General features: G+C 39.5%; 1 protein-coding gene across 3 annotated transcripts in view; it reads left to right on the top strand.

Annotated features, from left to right (window-relative positions):
- The window catches only part of arhgef12a (Rho guanine nucleotide exchange factor (GEF) 12a), a 43,976-nt gene that overhangs the window by 14,300 nt on the left and 8,348 nt on the right, over positions 1-21,328 (top strand). For 2 of the 3 annotated variants that reach the window (XM_085243388.1, XM_085243387.1), the window contains exons 3-26: positions 3,951-3,971; positions 4,749-4,840; positions 6,843-6,908; positions 13,460-13,558; positions 14,639-14,688; positions 14,865-14,922; positions 15,017-15,180; positions 15,606-15,629; positions 15,980-16,099; positions 16,559-16,645; positions 17,006-17,140; positions 17,281-17,382; positions 17,513-17,623; positions 18,117-18,215; positions 18,390-18,432; positions 18,759-18,864; positions 19,063-19,200; positions 19,284-19,316; positions 19,938-20,052; positions 20,142-20,253; positions 20,341-20,544; positions 20,619-20,760; positions 20,846-20,878; positions 20,960-21,111. In XM_085243388.1, coding sequence (XP_085099514.1) covers positions 3,951-3,971; positions 4,749-4,840; positions 6,843-6,908; positions 13,460-13,558; positions 14,639-14,688; positions 14,865-14,922; positions 15,017-15,180; positions 15,606-15,629; positions 15,980-16,099; positions 16,559-16,645; positions 17,006-17,140; positions 17,281-17,382; positions 17,513-17,623; positions 18,117-18,215; positions 18,390-18,432; positions 18,759-18,864; positions 19,063-19,200; positions 19,284-19,316; positions 19,938-20,052; positions 20,142-20,253; positions 20,341-20,544; positions 20,619-20,760; positions 20,846-20,878; positions 20,960-21,111 — 2,306 coding nt within the window. The remainder of the gene's footprint in view (positions 1-3,950; positions 3,972-4,748; positions 4,841-6,842; positions 6,909-13,459; positions 13,559-14,638; positions 14,689-14,864; positions 14,923-15,016; positions 15,181-15,605; positions 15,630-15,979; positions 16,100-16,558; positions 16,646-17,005; positions 17,141-17,280; positions 17,383-17,512; positions 17,624-18,116; positions 18,216-18,389; positions 18,433-18,758; positions 18,865-19,062; positions 19,201-19,283; positions 19,317-19,937; positions 20,053-20,141; positions 20,254-20,340; positions 20,545-20,618; positions 20,761-20,845; positions 20,879-20,959; positions 21,112-21,328) is intronic. The other variant, XM_085243389.1, reaches the window with a different exon arrangement.

Here is a 21,328-nt window from a genome sequence, read left to right as displayed (position 1 = left end):
TCATGGCAGGATGCTGTAAGTGGACCAAACTTCAGTCAGGAGAACAACTGAGATAATCCATCCACAATACGAGGTTAGTCATTAATATACTGCAACAACATAGGAATAGAGCAGCTGCGAGAGAATTCAACATTAATGAATCAATGGTTCAGAAGTGGAGGAAACAAGAAGAATGAGTTGAGTAAAGTTTAACTTATCTTACTGTTTTGTTTTGCTTTAGACGCACCGGATTATAAGGCGTATTATGTATGAAAACAGACCCGTTCATCGACAGTGCGCCTTATAATCTGGTGCGCTTTATGGTCCGAGAAATACGGAATATTTAGTTTCTGAAGAGTATATAGAATGAAAAGTATTTCTTTTAAACTCTGTCTTTAGTTACTGGTGTGATTGTAATTTAAATTGGGGAGGGGGTGTTATGGGAACCCCAAAAACTGTTATTTTTATTGGTGCTAAAATGTTTTTATGTGATATTTCCTATCTACAATTGGCATGACGTCTAACAGGGTAGAGCAGGGCAAAACACTGAAATGTAATTATTATAAAAAATTGTCACACTCTATTCTGTTTGTCTTACAGGTATAATAGAACTGTGTATTTCAGTCCTTTTTGCTTGAGACAAAACCAAAATGAGACTTTTAAGCCTTTGTCATTCTGTTACATGTATCGGGTATGATGACTTGTTGTCAGCTATCTAAGTGTTGTAGAAATATGGTTCATCTTACCCATCTTTAAATTTCTTATTTTAAGCTGAGGACACTTGCGCCCACATTGAAACTTTGCAGCTTCAAATTGGCTGTCACCAATTTAATCTTAGACAACAGTCACAGTAGCTCACATGGGGAATGAGTTATGACTAAAGTAAATAACCATTACTTCAAAGATGGATTAGCAGTTGTTATGTGTATATATTGGATTTGTTCCTTCAGCTTTAATTGCATACTTTGTTTGTGGGTTGTTGTTTTTTTTTGTTTGTTTTTTTTTAAACAACCTTTTGACTGTTAGTTTGGGCTAATATGATGAAGCCCCTATCTGTCATTGTCTCATGTCAACTGTACCTGTCCAAAAAGAAGTTTTGGAAAACTTTTATTAATGCATGTTAAACTTCTTTTCTGCATAGGCAATGTTTCCCAAACTTACAGCTACATTTACTGTTGAAAACATAATTCATAGTTCATAATATATACACAGTAAGCCGCTATATGCAAATAGACTTACAAACACTATTCTTACAGTAAAAGTAGATATGCCACAAAACACATTTAAAACTGTAATAAATATCTCTGCACATACCTCGATGCTACAACTCTGTTTATGCAAAAAAAATGTTTCTTCTTTTTGGCTACTACAAATCAGATGATCGGCTCATCCTAGGAGGGATCAAACAAGTATTATCTTTGATTCGGTCAAAAATGTATATTCATTATTCCTTTAGTGTCATGTTTCTCGCTTATAATTTGTGATGTCACACAGCAAATTACCAGACAGCCTTTACATTCAGCAGTTATTCAGAAGCACTGTTTCCATAGCAGGCCTGTCTCACTCTCAGCGGGACTGTGCTGTAGTTTTGCTGTGATGCCCGGGCATCGTTGTTATTCCTTTTCTTTCAGTTTTTTTTTCCCCTCTGCACTGGTTGAGTGCCAAAACCAATGTGACAACAGTGCTCACATCCACCCAGGCGGAAAGTTGTCCTTAGATGGAAAGTTTTTATTTATTTATTTTTTAAATTTAGCCTGTGTCTATTTTTATGATAACTTTGGAAGCATTCATTTGTAAATGACAGAACCCAGACCTTTAAATGGTTAGTTGTAGATTTGCTTGCCAGAGGCAACTAGGGATGTTTAACAGTCAAGCTCTGAAGTGGTGTGTTTTCACAAACTTAAACCAAAAGTGTGGCAGCTTCAGGATTCTGCGCAGCGGGATATTTCTCGATTTAGGAATAGTACCTATAATTTAAAGAATATTAGTTGGTTTGATATCCTTAAACTTACATAGTGATCCCCCATTTTGTGTAGCATATAGCACATGCGAAGTTTTGTTGTCCCTTTTAAAACTTGCTGTGCCACTACTTCCTTTTACCACTTCTCTCTTGTTTGTACTATTTCTTGCATATTTTTTCACAACTACCTTTGTCCTTCCTCTCAGTCTTTATATGTATTTTATAGGCAAGTGATTTCATGCTAGGTGTTTCTCTTATTTCTTCTAGAGACTGTGCTGGCTCTGACTCATGTCTTTTTTTTTTTTTTTTTTTTTTTTTAGGACGTAAAATGATGTTGCCCTTCTGAACAAACGTTTTTTTCAGTTCCCTTCAAAAGTTTTACCAAGTGCAAGACCTCATGAAGAGGAACCACAGCATTATTTCAAAAGGCACTATTATAAGCATAATTCAGCGCAGTCATGTCTACAGTCACTGTAGACAGCTTGATGTGTCATCCATCCTCTTGGTTTCCCTGTCATGCTTTCATTTGCTCCTATACGATCAACCAAAAACACGTGCCTACTCATTTTTGCCGTCTCCGAGCTTGTGCATTTGCATGTAGCATTTCACAGTGTGTGTATTTGTGTGCTGATTTTTCCATCCTTCCAATTCAGAGGTTTCTTAGGGAATGGGTTACTTAAAACTAGTTTTTTTTCCCCCTGCTGTAAGCTCTGGAACTTATTACAGTCTGAGGCATTTTCATAAACGGGCCATTCAGCTGCCCCTGCATGGCCCTGAATGAGACAGTGTCACAAGGAGAAAGGGAGTTAATGTGGCTAGTAAGTCATGACACCTCCTTTTTACCGAACAGTATTATTTTAGAGTGAGTAGTTATTTGTATTCATATACTGTGCATTTTTCCTTGTTTTTCTCTTTTTACATTTTCACAAGCATTTAGTGTAGCATACAGCACATATGTACAAGCCTGAATAAAGACTTTGGGGTATTACAGCAAAGTGTGAAAATGGATTTCACTGCTGTGTGACTATTTCCACAGTGAGACACCAATCTTTTCCATCTTTTCCACTTCTTCGCAGTTAAAAATAATAAAATGTAAAATGGCAAATTATGGCTCAGTCTTTCTGGAGAAAAATCAGTAGTACTGACTGTGTGGACCCCAACTTGGAGTGCTGACGGGTGTTGCAGTGACACTCATATAATCAACTCCAACACTAAGAGTTTTAAGATACTTTGCTAGGTTAAACAAAATAAATCAATATTAAAATCTGTGACCCTTTGCCACGTTTCGTTGGAATAGATTGTCTTTGATTCTCTTTAATCACTTTAAGGCTAAAAACACATTTTTGGCATGTATATCTTGTCTTTGAGTACTGGAGTAAAATTTGGTTTAGAAATTGTACAAAGTGCAAGGTCCACCGACTCTTGTGTGCCTTGGGTGATTCTGTTAAGGCTGTCTCTTAAACATGAGAATGACCACCTATAGCTGCTGTTAACAGTGTAGCATTTCTTTAAATTTTCTAGCCTATAAATTTTCTTTCATGCTTTGTCTGCTAAAGAAAAAAGGCAGATCTCAAGTATCCTGGAAAACATTGCGTTTTCCAATATGGTGCTGACTATATCCCCTAATTATTTCATCACTGCTGCACTCTGTGGCAATGAGCATGCCACTTCGAAGGCCCTGTGTATGATTACGATATGATTATTACAGTGAAACTATGATGTCTGTAGAACTAGATTACAGCACATGCACACAGATGAGATCTGAGAGGCAGAGGACATTTGACCTGGAAAACGCTTTAATCTGTAGCTGAAGAACTCCGATGTTTGATCGGGATTATCATGTTTACTACTATATGGGTCTCATGAGAAACTGTCAGCACGACATCTTGTTTTTTGTTTTTTAACTCTGCAAACAGGAATAAGCAGCCCAGCTTTTGTGCTCTACATTACATTAGTAGTCTGCCAGCAGATTTCTGTAGGATGCTAACTGTTATTCTGTTTTATCTTGCAGGTTTCCCAAGAAAGCAAACAGGTAAGAATCTTTATCTTATTGGATTGCTGACACTTACACCCTTATGAATAGGGAATCCTGTGGTAACACAGACATAACACACCACCCAGTCCCATACATGTACAGAGCTCTGCATGAGGGAAATGAGGCAGATTTTACTAGGCCTGGTGTGCTGTAATACAGAAGTCTTTAGAGTGTGGACCAACCCCCCGCCCCCCATGCACACACACACACACACACACACACACAGAGTGACGGACAAAGGGGTCCCTCTTTTAAGGGTGGCCCATCGCTGCCTTTCACTGTGAACAGAACAGTGGCCTTTCACAGTTGAGGCCAGTATAGGCAGAGGCAGCCATACATAGCCTCCCGAGGTTCAAGCCGGAGTCTGGCCTTGTGGTATCTCCACTGAGAAGCGTCCTTTCTCTGGCCTTGCTCTTTGGGCACTCAGGAGAGCGCCTCCACTTCCTCTCAGCGTGTCATTTTATACAGTAGACACACTCGGCATGATTCATACGCTAGGAGGTCCTCCTGCATTTTATTCTCAAGAATAAAAAGGACAGTAGTTGGTTCTTACTGTTGCTGCGGTTACTCTGGGTCTTTACTTGCATGAAAGCCAGGCTTATTCTGTAGCAGTAATGTAAGACATGCATACATTATAGTGACCTTTTCAGTAAAAACAATGCAATGTGTAAAAGTCTGCATTGTTGTATGTGATTGCTCTTACTGGACAAATGCTGGTCTTGTACTGTTCTACCACTTGGTTTACCTTTTACTCATCTGTTCCCCTTTCTATAGAACCAGCAGTATTCTCAGTAAAGACCACCCCCCAGACAAGAAACCCAAAAGTGAAAGAAATTCCCTTCCCTCCAATGAGTTTGACCCTACAGGTAACTTTGTACTTTCATTTCGATGCTTGAATGTGGTTTTCCTACTCGCTCTGCTTCAGTCCGTGACAGTGCGTGTTTCCATCTCTTCCTTCGGTCTTTGAATGCCTCACCGACTGCCTCACATGTTTCTGTCTGACAGTCTCCTTTTCTTTTTTTTTTTCTCTCCAACTCTCACACTCACAAATTGTCTCATAGAACAAATGTGCTCATGATGATTTGCTCAAGGCATGTTTGTATCTTGCTCTATGCTTTGTGCTTGATTATTGTATAAGTTTAAAATGACAGCTTTACATCAGTCTTCACATGTGTGGTCTGATCTACTGTGTGTTTGTCATTGGATGAAAATAATTTATTATTAGTAGGCGTTTGAATCATCTTTTTGGGAGTTAATTCAGTTTACAGACAGTATAATGTGTCTTTAATGGTTACGTTGACATTACAGCTTTACAAGTGTTTGTCAGAAAGCTTACGTTTCATTACATGTTGCCAGTGTTAAGCCGATAAGCAGAGAACTGTTTGATTAATGGACTGAAAAATCAGTAGCTCTGTGTGTGTATTATGTTCACGTGTCTCACAGTTTTACATAAATAAGTGGGTTTTGTATGCTTGGGTGGTTGGGTGGTCTCATGTGTGCATGCATACTTGAAGGGCACAAAAAGCCACTGAGCTTATTATGCACTCCAGTTTCCAGTTTATTGCAGGGTGAAATTGTTGTGTTTCAGAGACAGACTCGTCTGATATGGTGACAGTCCCGGTGGTTTTTGTCAGCAGTCAGTTGAGTGTGATTCGAGATATGACTGAAGCTCCTGTATTCACAACAAAAAAAGAAAATCCTCTGCACCACATAGTGGCTTATCTGTGAATGATGCAACAAAACACAGACAAGATGAGTTCTCTCAGTTAAGACATGCGCTTTGCTGCTTGTCTTTGTCTGGCATCAGACTAAAATCTTCTTGCATACATTTCTTTGATGTTTAGCTATGTAGCGATTAAACAAAATGTACCAAATCCAGCAAGACGCACCTCATTCTTAAATGTACTTTTTGTACATCTTTATTTTCTGCTAGTGTTACATTTATGTCCTGAAATTTTGCATGTCTGCATGTTCTGTATCGCAGCTTGTATTTTTGTTATTTGCTTGCAAGATGCATGAACTCTAATAATCTTTTCCTAGATATTCTCCATATGTGCCTTTTTTCTCTAATTTCAAAGTGGTTTGGGTTTATTAAGGATATACAGAAGTAGGCAGACACTGTAGATGTTTATTAAAACTGACTTTTTAGATCATTGTTTCCCACAAAAACTGATTATTTGTCTAAAAGAAAAAGTCAGCCTCCTTATTTTAATTGGTGGCCTAAGAAAAGTTTCTCTTCTGTTGATGGAAACTTGATTTTGGAATTATTTTTAGCATCATCCCCTTTGCCACAACTTATAAAACCACCCTCTGCGGTGGGGAGACACACCCAAAATTGCATGCAATTTCACTAGCTGCTTATTCATCACGATAAAATTGGAGTGTACAGCTACACTTTTATGGCCATTGTGTTATTAGCGCAGAATTTTTATTAAAGAAGCCAGATGCAATCTTGGCCTTTTGTAACCTTCTTTATTTTCAGGACATGTTTAATATAAAATCAGACTTGAGCTTATCATTTTAATGCAGTTTTCAGTTTTGAAAGCGTGTGGCCCCTATAATTACATTTGCCGTAAGTATCTATAGATATGTGGGTAGTTAAAAATAAAAAGGTACTAAAAAAAACAAGCTAGTTAATCTTCAGCTACTTTCACTTTTTTCAGTGCCTATCCAAATCATTTTTAATTTTTTTTTTTTTTTTTTTTGTTAAACTGCCGATTTGTGCGTTTAATTTTTCATCTCCCATGTTTATTTCTCCCTCATGATTTTCTCTTTCCTGTTTTGTTTCCTTTCCTTGTGTTGTTTCTTTATGTGTATGTGAATGTGTGCTGTCTGCTCTGCGTTCTGTGTGGTGGGGGCTGTGAGCAGAAGCTCTGGTGGTGCAGAAGAGTGGCAGCAGCAGTGTGCTACCAGAGGGGAAGCCTGAGTCCTGTGGTAAGAAGCTCCTGCTTGAATGGCTGGTGTGGCAGCTGCATTTGTACACGCTTCCTGGTGTGAGATTGCCTATAGATGTTTTACTTATGTGACCATGCTGGCTGATATTAAAATAAACTGTCCTCATAATCACTGCCAAGACATCAGCTCAACTGGGATACATTCAACTCCTTGTTTATCTGCTCTTTTAAAAATGGAAATCAGTATAGCATTTATTAAGAGATAGGCAGCCAACACATATATTTTTTACAGTGATTATTTATTTCGTTTTATTTTATGATCAGTACAATAGCTTCTAGTAGTCAGTCTTTTTGTGAACATTTGGTATGTAGTTTTATTGTACTTTTCAAATGAATGAGATAATTTAAGTATAGGATCTGCCTACATGATTACAAGGACCAAACATTGGATTTAGTGATATGTTAATTAGAATCTATGTAAACAAAGCCACTTGGGTGTCCCTCTGGTCTTTTTAAACCCCTTCGACTTTGCTTTCATGCTTGTTACCTCATCTACACTGACACGAGTACATTTACAGGCAGAGACACGTGGTCACTGCAGCCAACAGACTGCATGTGGCTTGCCTCACATGCAATGAATTGACAAAACAAATTCTTAAAGCAGCTGTCAGAAATGCCAGTTTGAGCCGAGATAGTCTAAACTCTCCAAAGGGTACAGTTGACAAAGGTAAACCCTTATTATCATATGCAACAAAGCTTTGGCGTGTTTGTTCACTTTGAAACTAACAGATCTTTGTCTCTTATCTTTTTCTGGTCTGGTGCAACTTTAGCATTTTTTATTTTTATTTTTTTTAGACAACAAAAAAATCAGTGAGAACTGAAAGTCTTAAAACTCCAGCTTTTAATGAAATGAAATTGTTCTGCCTTTTTAATGCTCTCGGCTGTTACTTGGGTTCCTTATGTGTGGTGATGATACAATACAGAAGGTCACCTTATTCTCTAGTGTAAGTTCCGTATCATTGGTGGGTGCTGATTACATTAAAGTTGAATCTCTGAATTATACATTAGCTCAGATCATGTCAGCAGTCCCACTCCTCATGGTTTATAAATACCAAAGAATTTTAAATGCTTTAAAGCAGAGAGAGAGAGAGAGAGAGAGAGCTAAGCATCTAGAGGCAAATTCACACCAGCTCTTGAATTCATATGGCTTCATCTGCTTCCTTGACACCCATGCCCTCTCCTCCTCCCTTCCTCCTCGCTCCTTCATCTATACCTAACCCTCTCTCTCCTACACCCTTCCCCCCAACCCAGAGCTTTTGGCTCCTCTAACCTCTCTCCACATATTAGCTGCTATTCCTTCTATTCTCCAACCCCCAACGTACCTATCGATCGACTTACCTCTCTTTTGATGACAAGAAACCACTGGATACCTTTCTCAGTCTTTAAAATGTTGAAATGACAATTTAAGAGAGTTTGTTGTAGTTATAGAGTCTTCTCGTTTTGTTGTTTGTTTTTTTTGTTTGTTTGTTTGTTTGTTCAAATAATATGAGACTACAATTATGTATTTAAGCATTTGTGTACTTTGCGTAATGTTTTCTTTTATGTCTTGTGACGAAGTGCTGGCCAGATAAAAGATAACCTTCCCCTTGCATTTCTTCTAAGTCGCTCCACAAAGAACCTGAAAAGTAACGTTCCTCTTTCTAACCTGTGAGATAACATCTACTTAAGCAGAGTCGTCAGATCAGTTTCAGAAATGACCTCACACGTAACCTGTTTCCAAGGAAAGGTGCGACCCTGTGTAAAATGTAAATAAAAACAGAATGCAGTGATTTGAAACTCATTTTCAACAATGCTGGGAAACGGGTGGATGTCTGCTTGTTTTGCAGACATGTATTAAGCATAGTCCTAACTAAAGGATAATTCAGTGACCCCGAGGTGTGGAAGCTCATACTTAATGAAAAATAGTGCAAAGACAAAATATTATATATTGAAACTGTTGTTTTGTAAATAAAGATATGAGTAAATTTGAAGCTTATAGTACAGAGGACTTTTTTTTTTTTTTTTAAACACACATCTCTAAGCATTTGTAAACTGAGACGACTGATTGCTTTTTTTTTTTTTTTTAAAGCGAAACATTTTCCGAGCATGTGTGATTCAGAAATTTAAAATGTTTTCAATTGTCTAATTGGTCGGGGCTGTAGAAAAGACCAGTTTAACATCCAGATTCTCTTCTTAGCAGGTCATGTTATTAAAGTGTTTCTAAGTAACTTAAATGTATCTTTTTAAACCCAGTTTACCTAGCTTCTGTTATTGCTGTACCAGGCCTTTGGAAACTTTAACTAACACTGTATTTAAATCATTTATTTATTTAAAAAAAAAAAAAAAAAACAATCATGGTTGTGCCTTTTATAAATGTCATGTTTTGTCTTTGTACTGTTTAATTTAAATGAAATTATTAATGATGGTTCCAACTTTTTTGCATAGGGTTCTGTATTATAAATAGGTATTTTTATTTGTTTGTTGTCTAGCCAGTCTTGATGATGATTATGATAGTAATAATAATGAGAAGGACCCTTTGTTGTCGTTGTCTATTAGAAAGTGCAAGACATTAGATAAAACATTTTAAAAGAATTGAAGCATGTAAAATAAATCTGGCATTGAAAATAATTAAAGTGTAAAGGACAGACATAGACGTCTGTATATTTATGATGACTGGACTTAAGGGGATGCCAATCACCACAGAATAGGTATTGTGCTCCTTTATTTACAGCAATTGTGGGTTCTGAAGGCATAAGGGAAGACACTGTTTTAACTCTGTTTGTCTGGATGTTTGTCCACCTGTACTGCCTGCCTGAGGGCAGAAGGTTGAACAAGTGCTGTCCAGAGTAGGGAGGCTCTTTCATTATTTTCTTTGCCCTGCTGAGACGGTGAGTGCTGGAGATGTCCTCTAGGGAAGACACTGGGCAGCCGATGGCTTGCTGGATGGTGTTGATAACCCTCTGCACAGCTTTCCTGTCTGCTGCCGAGCAGCTAGTGTACCACACTGTGATGCAGTACATCAGTACATTGTCGATGGCAAAGCAGTAAAAGGCTACCAACAGCTTTTCCTCTGTGCGATTCCTCTGCAGCGCACTCAGGAAATGTTGTCTCTGGTGGTCTTTTTTTTTAACTGTCGCTGTTATGTTGGGAGACCAAGAGAGATCCTCCGCGATGTTCCTATGAAATTAAAGAAGGAAACCCTTTTGATGCAGTCTGTATTGATCTAGCGAGCAGCAGGGATGGGTCCATGCTGCGCCTCCTGTAGTCAGTCATCATCCCCCTGGTTTTTTGATGCTGAGTGCCAGATACAAGTCAACTCACAGTAGTGTTTTCAGCAAACTGTATTAACTGTGCATAGTTTGTGTTCTGGGCAACCATAAATTCGTGTTTCAGGATAATATTTTTCCAAGTCTATGATGTGTTATGCATTTACACAGTAAAAGCCTTATTGGTCATATTTCATGTCCACACTGGCTTCAAAGATGTCCTGTCTTGGGACTGTTTCAGTGAAAGTAATGGGGCACAAAATCCCTTCATCCAAGTATGGATAATACATTTTTAAAGGCAGATGTAATAATAGTAGCTTTGAGATTGGGGGGTGGGGGGATGGCCTTTTAATCGTCTGCAAAACTGTCTTATATGAAGGTAACTTCATATTAAAGTATCAGTATAATCTCAGATACTACTTTGAATTGAATGTGTGTATGGCGCCTCCTTGCAAAACAGTGATGTGTATCTCCGTATGACTGCTTGAGGCTCTCTGTTGGACTCTAAGCCAAGCTACCCTGGTCCCCAGAGGTGATCCTTTTGTTGTTTGTTAAACAGTCCGCCTATAGCACATGTGTCAAACTCAAGGCCCGCGGGCCACATCTGGCCCGGCAGACAATTTTATCTGGCCCGCGAGATCATTTTATATAGATTTATTATTATTGTTATGCATGGCCCGGCAATATGAGGCGCTAATAACACACAAACTACAGATCCCATAATGCAGCGCAGCAGAAATGTGCATAAACTACTTACGGTAGGACGTTTTGTCAGAACACCGGTAAACCTGTGTATCTTATTAGTGGAGCTAATGTGGCTGTAATTAAGGAATTTAAGACGGCACTACGAGACAAAACATCAGGATAAGCTGAAAAACTTAAATGCAGAGCAGAAACTACAGAAAGTAGAAGAGCTAAAGAAGAATCTGACATTTCAACAGACTTTTTTCACCACAGCAAACTCACAAAGTAAAGCTGTTGTGAAGGCAAGTTTTATTGTAGCAGAGGAGAAAGCCAAATCAGCCCAGCCATTTACCGAGGGAGAGTTTCTGTAGAGCTGCATGATGAAGGTGTGCGACGTCTTGTGTCCAGACAAAACGTAGATTTTGGAAATGTGAGCCTGAGCAGAAACGTATGTCAAAGTGTAACCGACATGAAACTGCCCTGGGACAAACTTGTTGGACTTACAACAGATTGAGCGTCGGTGTTGTGTGGTGAAAAAAAGTGGACTAGTCGGCAGGATGCGAGTAAAGATGCAGGAGAACTGTACGGTGAGTTAACAGCATACTGCATCATACACCAGGAAACGCTGTGTGGTAAAGTCCTAAAAACGGAGCATGTAACGATCACCGTGACGCAAACCGTAAATTTTATCCGAACTAAAGGTTTAAATCACTGTCAATTTCAGTCTTTTATGTGGGAAATGAATTCAGAGTTTGCCGACATTCCTTATCATACAGAGGTCCGTTGGCTGAGTTGGGGAAAAATTCTCAATAGAGTTTTTGAGCTCAGCAAGGAAATCTGTCAGTTCATGGACATGGCATGTATGATGCGGTGACGCCATTTCAAGTGAAGCTGTCACAAATGCAGCAGTGCAACTTGCCTCACTTTCCCTGTTGCCAAGTAATGTTGAACCAAGTCAGCGCAACAGTGTTCCCAAACGCGCACTTTGCTGATAAACTGAGCGCACCGAGTGCTTTAAAGTCCTTTGGTGACTTTAAAGCACAAAATGAGAATTTCGAGCTGCTTCACAACCCATTTACAGTCAGTGTTGGGAAGGTTACTTTTAAAACGTATTCCATTACAGATTACAGAATACATGCCCCAAAATGTATTCTGTAACGTATTCCTTTACGTTACTCAATGAGAGTAACGTAAAGGAATACTTTGGATTACTTAATATATTATCATGCTGTTTACAACTACGTGAATGTACTATTGCTGTGTGATTTTATTACTATTACTGAAGTTCCGCGGCTCCGAACCGTAGTAAAGGGACCTCTGACTAATACGTCGGGTTCCGTGTCGGGCTCGTAGCCAAAAATAGCTTTACTTTGTTGTCTGGGTCAACTTTGCTAGCGAGAGACAGAGAGGGGTGTTGAAAGACTGCTCCAACGGAGCTTATTGTTTCGGAGGAAAACACGAACACAGTGTACAGTCGAGTCTTAATAGCTTACTTACAACTGGGCTCGTCAGGCTCTCTTCTTGGCTGCAGTGGTTATTATTATATTTACATGCTTCCAGCTCCCGTTTCTGCTCGATGACAGCTCGTACTTTTCCACTATCCTTTTTCTCCCTCCTCGCGCTCACAGACACATAACGGGTATGGCAGTCCATTCTCCCTGCAGCACGGACTACACTGCCCATGATGCTACATTCTTTAGGGCTATGGCTATAGCATTCTGCCTGTTAGCTTAGCACAACGACAAAAAGGCGCTCTCTCTCACCCAGGAAATACACAGTCGCAGAGAGCGTGCGTCATCCTGTAACCATGGCAACCGTAACGCTGCCGCCTGGAACAACAGAACATAGCTGTCAAACAAAACCCAAACAGTCCTGACCTGCGACAATATGAATCAGGAAAATACCGCCGTGTAATCCATTTATTTCAACAAAGTAACTGTATTCTAAATACCACCTTTTTAAATGGTAACTGAATACAGTTACTCATCTTTTGTATTTTAAATGCGTAACAGCGGTACATGTATGCCGTTACTCCCCAACACTGTTTACAGTTGATGTGGAAACTGCACCTGTGCAGATTCAGATGGAGCTGCATTCTAATGGGACACTCAGGGGAAAGAATGGCCCGCAGAGTTTATTAGTTCCATTCCTGAAGCAATGCCCCAGCTCCGTCTACATACAGCTCGAACCTTGTATATGTTTTCATTTATTTTTTCTGGGGTTTGTGGCAGCATGTTCATATTTCTAACTTGCATAATTTTGACATAATTCAACATATCTAAACCAAATCTCTATTAAAAATTTAAGAAGGCACCATGGAGCCATTATCCGTGGAGCCCACTGTTGTATTTTGATGTTTAAAAACAAAAAAGGAGAGCTTTCTAGTGGCCTACCTCACACACAGACAGCTTCAGCTTTATGCTTTGGCAGAGGAAAAAGTGTAAAGTTTGATTTTAACTGATTTTTATCACCTTCCCAGTGTGATTATTGTGGAATTCTGTCACCCTACATGCTAAGAGTGAACTAACTGGGTGAACTAAAAATTTACTCAACTTCCTGATCTTGTGAAAATCTTTCTCTTTCCGGTCTGTGTCACTTGCAGGTCTGGTCCAGCGATGTGTAATAATCCAGAAAGATGAAAATGGCTTTGGGCTCACTGTCAGTGGTGACAATCCAGTGTTTGTGCAGCTTGTCAAAGAAGGTAAGATTGACTCTCAAATTTAAAAGAGAAAAATGTTACCACATTGACCACCTTCAGTTTGAGCCTTACGTGAGCTCTCCTTATTTTGTGCTTGTGTCCTCATGCAATGACATCAAACTATCACGTCAATTTGCCATGTTAGTTCGCCAATATGAGTGGTAATTGGTCCCCAGAAATCAACAACTCTGGCATTTATTTAGACTAGTGACGTTGTTGACTGTAAACTATTTCCTCTTTCTACAAGTTTCACTTGTAGTTGCAGCTTCTGCTTTATCCTGTTGTCTTGTTATGAGTTTGCCAAAATGCTTCTGTGACCTCGAGTAGTGTCTCACGCTGTCTGTAGAGGATTATGTGGGCTTTTATCAGGTCACAGTAAACACTAGCAGGTCTGTACAGCAGTGGATGGAGACTGCAGAGGAGTGAACCAATCGAGACCTTTTTTCTTTTTTGCACTTTCATTAATGCTTGGGAGTGTCTTAACTATCACTGAATGGCTTCCCATTTTCTTTTTTTAAGTTCCATGTGAATAATGTATCAGCATTTTAAACTGAAAAGCAAACAAAATGCAGCTATAGTGTCTTTAAATGTCATCCCAACGTGGTGAAACTGAAACAGATAGTTATAAGTCCCTTTTCCCCCACCTACTCCACAGTTGAGCAGACTGAGTTATATTCTTTGTTCCCTGACCCCAAGTTGAATTTCCTCACTACTACAAACCTGAAGACCTAAAGTCTATTTTCGGCTTGCAGAGTACTTGAACTGCACTCTGCTGACTTTAGTCAGACTTGCCTCTCATAATAACCTGTCTCATGCCTAAATCCCTTTGTTTGGGGTGGAGCTGTGAAACAGGTCCTTCTTGTAATATAACCACTGTTATGGTCTTTCAAAATAGCACTTGAAATAGTCACGTATTTATGGTCTGTCAAAAGACTTTTGGCATATTCATTGTGAAGAAATGTCATTGCTGCATCATGAAGAAGCATTTTTTGTGTTTCCTTCCTTATTTGCTATTATTCCACTTCCATTGCTTTTTCACTCTCTTTTGGTTGTTAATTGCTTATTTCCCTTTGTGTTTACCAGATGGGGCTGCGATGCGAGCAGGTGTTCAGACAGGAGACAGGATCATCAAGGTATTCTGTTCCTCTGCTACCATGTCTTTTCACTGCGAAAGTTACCGTTTTCTACTCCAAGGCCAATACCGAGGCTGCCACCTTCTGGCCACTCAGTATTTCTACTCAGTAAACTATTGGGAATAAAATGCAATGTCCGGCTGTGTACTTAGAATATGGCCACTATTGTCTTCCAGGTTAATGGGACCCATGTTGCACATTCTAACCACACAGAAGTGGTGAAACTTATTAAATGTAAGTTGTTCTTTCTGCATTTTCACAAAAGTTACATTTTAAAAATAAATCCTACAAAAAGGGACTAATTCTCGTTTCTATGTGTGTGTTCTAGCGGGCTCCTATGTGGCCCTCACAGTGCTGGGCCGGCCCCCCGGGCTTGCCCAGATACCTTTGCCCGAAGCAGAGCCAGACATGAGCTTATCCTCTCCAAACTCTCCAGCACCACGGCGCCCCTGCAGTCCTCAGGACAGCATCTTACCTATTCAACAACCATGGGTACTAAAGACATTAGTTACTTCTGTTGCCTGTCCACTTTCTGCAAATTTGTCATGCTTCTTTATCTTATTCCCCTTGGTCTGTCTATGCCCCCCCCCCCCCCCCCTCCCCCCTTTATAGATGCTGTCACATTTGTGGTACATCTCTAAATCTCATCCGCTCAAATCTTCTCTGGGGCTAAATGACTTCTATATAACCCTGACACTATCTCTGTTATATATAATAGAGAATTATATAACATATGTGAAACATGTGCATGTGTATATTTTACTATTATTAAATATTATTATTATTATTATTATTATTATTATTATTATTATTAATTTTAAATGATATTATTTCTATTATCTATTATATAGAGAGAGATAGATTGCACATTCGCTGTTTTGCATCTTTTTCAGCTTCTCTGGTTTTTATCCCCACAGGATGAGAAAGCTGACATCTTGGAGGTGAGTAAAGCAAACAAGTGTCACTTGCTGACTAAAGGTTCTGGCATTAGAAAGAAGATTTGCCCTCTTTGATGCACAGCTGTGTTAAATTGAACTATTAAAACGAGTGGTGTTTTCTCTTTGGAAAATCAAAAGATCACTTGTACCAGAACATTCATACAGAGGAGTCAAGTAGTATGTGTATTGTTTATTTAAATACTGCAGTATATATTTTAATGCAGGAAGTCGTTCTCTTTAACTTTTGCATGGGAAACAAATGTCAACATATTTGACATTTTTCCACTTTCAAGAAAACTACAGTGACCTGCTATTACTATTCTTGTGTCGATTTCCCCCTTCTTGCCATTCAGGCCATGAAGGAGGAGTACAGCAGAAACCCCTCCCCTAAACTACTGAAAGACATCCAGGAAGCTGAAAAACACATTCCTCAGCTGCAGGGTCAGCTCCCCAAGGCCATTGGGACAACACAGGTAGTTACCATAACATGCCCAAAGACATGGGATATCTAGGGACAGGTATCTAACGGCAGCATCCACGGAGGTGTTGTGGGATTCTTTTTCTTTTTTGTAGAACATTTAGAGATTGTGCCAGACAAACATTAATCCAAAGCCCATCAGAGGATTAGACTTTCTCTGTGGGAAGCCACTCTTTTGTGTCTGAGTGACAGCTTATTTTATAGTCATCACACGCTGAGCCTTGTGCTATGTGCGTCAGCTAGTGTGCTACATTTAAATTTTTCAGTATTTATATTTTATGCAATTCCACTCGTGAAATGATCTATTGACTATTACCAGTGTATGTAGTTTATTTTGAAAAGCTGTTTGAACATGTGTCATAAAGAACATTGTAAATATTACTTGTTTATCATTAAAATATATAAATCTTTATAATTATTATTTTTTTTAAAAAAAGTATTATTAAATCCTCAGGAGATTGTTCCAAGTGATGATGCAGATGAAGATGCATTTGTCCCCAAGGGAGAAAACAATGCAGACCTGTTCTGGACCAGGACCCCTGTAAGTAATCACATTTTTAAACATCACAATCTAAAAATCTCTCTCAATACCATATTTACATCAAATTCCAAGACCTGCTATGCTCTAGAATAATAATGTAAAAGTAAATGGAATCAGTCCTGCTTGGCTTTGGGGCTTATTTAGAGCTAAACATCACCAGAGCAAGGATTATATTTATGCATACCGATTCTACATTCAGATGACTCTCAGGCATAGCAACCAATCTGTAATATAGTGTTTTAGGTCTCTTTTTTTTCTGTCTTTTTCTGTTTTTAATGAAATTTAGATTCATTACAAAGTTGTTGTGTGTGTGTGTGTGTGTGTGTGTGTGTGTGTGTGTGTGTTCCTTCCCACTTTCAGATATCTCGCATATTTGGGCCGTCATCTCCAGACAGCCAGTGTCCAAGAGAGTTCTCCTGCCCCAGCCCAAAGACCACACCCAGGAACAGCTACAACTCCTTCCACTCCCCAGAGACAGAGGACACCACTGATCTGGTAGCTTTATGGAAATTATCTTCACACATATTATTTACTCTGTCTTTCCTCTAACTGTTACAACCACACAATAAGGTCAAGAGGTTATGAATGTCCAAATGGGGGAGACATATTGACCATACCTGACATCTCGTCTACAGGACGCCCTTTCCCCTACCACAGTCAGCAGTCCCTCCTCGTCTCGCCTGGTTTCGCAGATCATTGGAGCTGAGGATGACTATTTTGATTCAGACCAAGAGCAGGTATTTTTGGGGGACATTATCTCTTTTATTTATTTGCAAAACCCTACAATTTTACGGAAAGTCCAAATACAATTTCAAGTGACTTATAGGTTAAGATTAGAGGTAAACTGTTGTACTGACTGTTTTTCAGACAAACGGCCAGTGTAACAGCTTTAATAGTATTGAGCTGCTCAAGTCTCGCCCTGCCCACCTCGCAGCCTTTCTGTATCATGTCATCTCTCAGTTCGACCCTGCTCCTGTGGTAAGACTTCCTTCATATTTGTTGATGGCTTTTATGCATTATTTACAGTTTTTACGTAACCTAGGCCCTTTGCTGTGAAGAAAGTTCACCCAGTCACACAAAGCTGGTTATCAATTTGCTATGTTAACCCAGTGTTTGCTGTCCCATGTATGCGCCAGTCACATGAACATCTGACCAACAACACTGATTTAGTGCACTGACAGCTGAGAATCTCATTTTACAATGCAAGAATAAAGTATAATATTAGAAACATATGAAGCAGTTGCACACATACAACAGAATGAAACTAACATACCTGCTGCAGATAAACCAGCGATGGGTTCACAGCATAAGTTTTTGTGGCATAAGTTATCTCAGTAAGAAGTGAACCACCACAGGAAACCCCGGCTTAACTATGGGAAGAAAGCTTAACTTGTCTTAAAACAAAATCTTGCTGTTTAGGAGACTCTGCAGTTCCTATTTTATTTTGATTTTTAATGTTTTGTTCCCTCAGCTGTGCTACCTCTATGCTGACCTCTACAAGCAGACCAACTCCAAAGAGACCAGACGGGTGTTCATGGGCCTTCACAATTTCTTCATTGACCGGGGAGCAGTGAGTCTTTATCTGTCTTTACACAGCGAGCACACAATCTAGTATTGCATTTAGATTACAGCAAATTATTGTAGCAAATTGAATTTAATCACATTTCCGGCCCGGGTGTTTCCAAAATCATACTAATTCGACCAAACAAAGCCTAAGAATCGAACTGTTTCATTTTTGTTGCAGAATTTAAAAGTTGGTGTTCCTGAATCTGTCTCCGCTGATCTTGGTAAGTATTTCGTACACAGCTTCTGTCTCATTCAGTTACCTAACCAGCATCATTTAGAGCTGGTGATATTTATTTTGTGCTGACTTTTTGTGCTTCTGCTGAGTAACTTTAGCAATTTAAGCACCCTCATTATACAGTCCCTGTAAGTCGATTCCTCAGCCAGCCAAGCACAGTCCTTGCCAAGGCCTTAAGAAATCAAATGCTCTGATGGTTTGGAAAGTATTGCTTAGCTTTAATACCACTTATTTATTGTGGACATGCTGCAACCCTTTGATATTTATTCTGTGTATGTGTGTGTGTCCGTGCGTGCGTGCGTGCGTTTGCAGATCGGCGGCGGACAGAACTGATCCCAGAGGAAATAAACAGACAACATGTTCAAACACTGCAGGACTCTCTGCTCCCTGATATTCAGAAGAATCTTGAAGATTTCAGGTAAATTCAGAATTTGTATTTTTTGTGATGCTGCCGATTTAGCTGGGTTTCAGATGTTAAGGATTTTGTTAGCTCCCACATTAGGCATATATAAAAGAAACAAGCTTTTCTCATCCTCTTCTTCATTGTTTCTCTAAAACATTATCAACCTGGTCACAGTAATAACAGTATACCTCCTCATGTGTTTGGTACTTGCAGGCAGAAGCGGAGTATGGGCCTAACAGTGGCTGAAGCAGAGCTGGGCAGACTGGACCAAGAGAGAGTCAGAGACCGCGGCACTCTCGAGCGGGAACGCTCATATGCTGAAAACATCATCGCGAAAATAGACGATATCCTGTGAGTAACTGATACATATACATGCTAGTTGGAAGCTCATAATATTCAGTTTTATCAATTTTTATTTATCGTACTGTTAACAGGGTAACTACTCAACTCACAGAGGAAGAGAAATGGTAAGAAAACTTTGGCTGAAGCAGGTTTCTTAAATCAAGAGATTTCTAAGAGTTAACAACTCCCATGGCCCCTTCAGCCATCTGTGTCTGTGCTATATTTATATTCTGTAATATGCCTCTCAATTATCTAAGGGAGCTGTCATGTCTTGGCTTATTTTTATTAAATCTTTTCAGTCCTTGAAATTATCATTAGACAGCAATCTGCTCCTAATTTAATAACTTGCCAGTGGTAGTAATTATTCACCTTTAAAGTACAGTCTTTGATGTTTCAAGCAAGAATACATATCAGTGTCATCCGAGCGCCACTCTGCATCCCCCACAGTTGACAAATTAAGCGGTGGAGCAGTCTCTTAAAGAAAACATGTAATTTATGCAGTATGTTTATATTAAATAATTCAAAAGTGTGACTGATCGAAACAGTTTTGTTTGAAATGCCATATGGTCGCAGCACAGCCCAGATGGTTTGTGTAGACGTTGTATGAGGAACGACTGTTGTGACATATGGTACAAATCACAATATGGATACTTGCTCTCTTCAAATTTTAGCATTGTCTTGTTTTGTTAATTATAATTCAGAAAGCATCCAAACTCATTGGTTGTCATGTTTGTTTGTTTTTTAAGCACTACAATGCAGTATGTTATATATACGTACATGAAGCACCTTGGTGTGAGGGTCAAGGAACCTCGCAGCCTGGAGTCCAAACGGCTTCGGATCAGCTTTCTTCCCATGATTAAGGTAATCTAAATTTGTCTTGCACAGTGAGACTTCTTCCTCTTCCCCCATCACCTACATGACTCTTTTCTTGTTTTTGATTAACTCTACAGCGAGGCAACAAGACAGAAAAGGAAAGGGAAGAGAAAGTGAAAAAGGTTCCCAAGAATAATAAATTTAATATTCGTGTACCTCAGCGGCGGCCCAGCCGCATCGAATCGTCAGGTAAGATACGAGTTTGAAATGACCAAAAATAACAACGTAGCTTTCAAAGCTTTATATTATTTTGATACCACCTGTCTGTGTATTCAGGGGGTACGACCCAGGAGGGACGACCACGGCCTCAGAAACAGATGTCTCAACCTGCACTGTCTACAAGTGATTATAAAGAATCTAGTCGTCTCAAAGGCAGCCAATCAAGCGAGGGCCCTGAACTTATACACTCCATGTCTGTCAACTCATCATCTCCAATTAGCGCCACCTACAGCTCTGACACCAGCAGAGACGCTGATATGGGTGAGCAAGCAGACAAATGAATTAAATGAAAAAACACTTAAAGGAGCGATGGCTATTAACTTGTTATCTGGCAGGTGGGACTCCAATATTTGGCCCCTGCAGGGTGAGTGAAATCCTTCCATCGGACTCTCTGGACGGGTTGCCATACTCTGCTTCGCAGTTTGACCCTCTATATAACCTGGACCAACTGCCAGAGGATGACAGAGAAAGTGACAGGTGCCTTTAAAGTCACATCTGCAGTAACACTGTTTCCCTTAAAAGTTCTTATTTTTATGACTGATTTCTCTGTCACTTTTTGTAGAACTCACGAGGGAACACCAAAAGCTTTAAGAAGGCAAGAATACCAGATCATTTGGACTTTCTTATATTGATCTAAAAACCTAGTTTAAAAGCTAACTTTATTGTATTACTGTAGGCTTGAGGGACTCGGTGCTGCTGATATCCAGAGCGAGGATGACCAGGGAACAGATTCTGAGTGCGATCCCCCAAACTGGCAGCATCTGGTGCGTCCAGAGGTTCTAGCCGGTCTCAGGCCTCATGAAATCAAGAGACAGGAAGTTATCCACGGTGAGGACTGGCACTGTCAAACTCCCCTGAAGCTTATATTGTATTTTCAAAGTATACTCTCCATATGCTTTAAAATACTACAGTATACAGAATATAGTGCGTAGACGGGAAGACAATTATGCAGCATTTGCTGGGATCCAACCCAAGCTGCTGTCAGATGTGTTTTATGCTGAAATGTGCAAATACCTGCCAGCTCGAATTAACATCTTGCGTGTCT

Source organism: Mchenga conophoros, linkage group LG14, assembly GCF_057382185.1.
Source record: "Mchenga conophoros isolate Kocher_MC1m ecotype Shallow Benthic linkage group LG14, M_conophoros_male_GT1.1, whole genome shotgun sequence".
Taxonomy (NCBI): domain Eukaryota; kingdom Metazoa; phylum Chordata; class Actinopteri; order Cichliformes; family Cichlidae; genus Mchenga; species Mchenga conophoros.
Note: the sequence above shows the minus strand (reverse complement) of the source record. Positions and strands in the feature narration are given on the sequence as shown.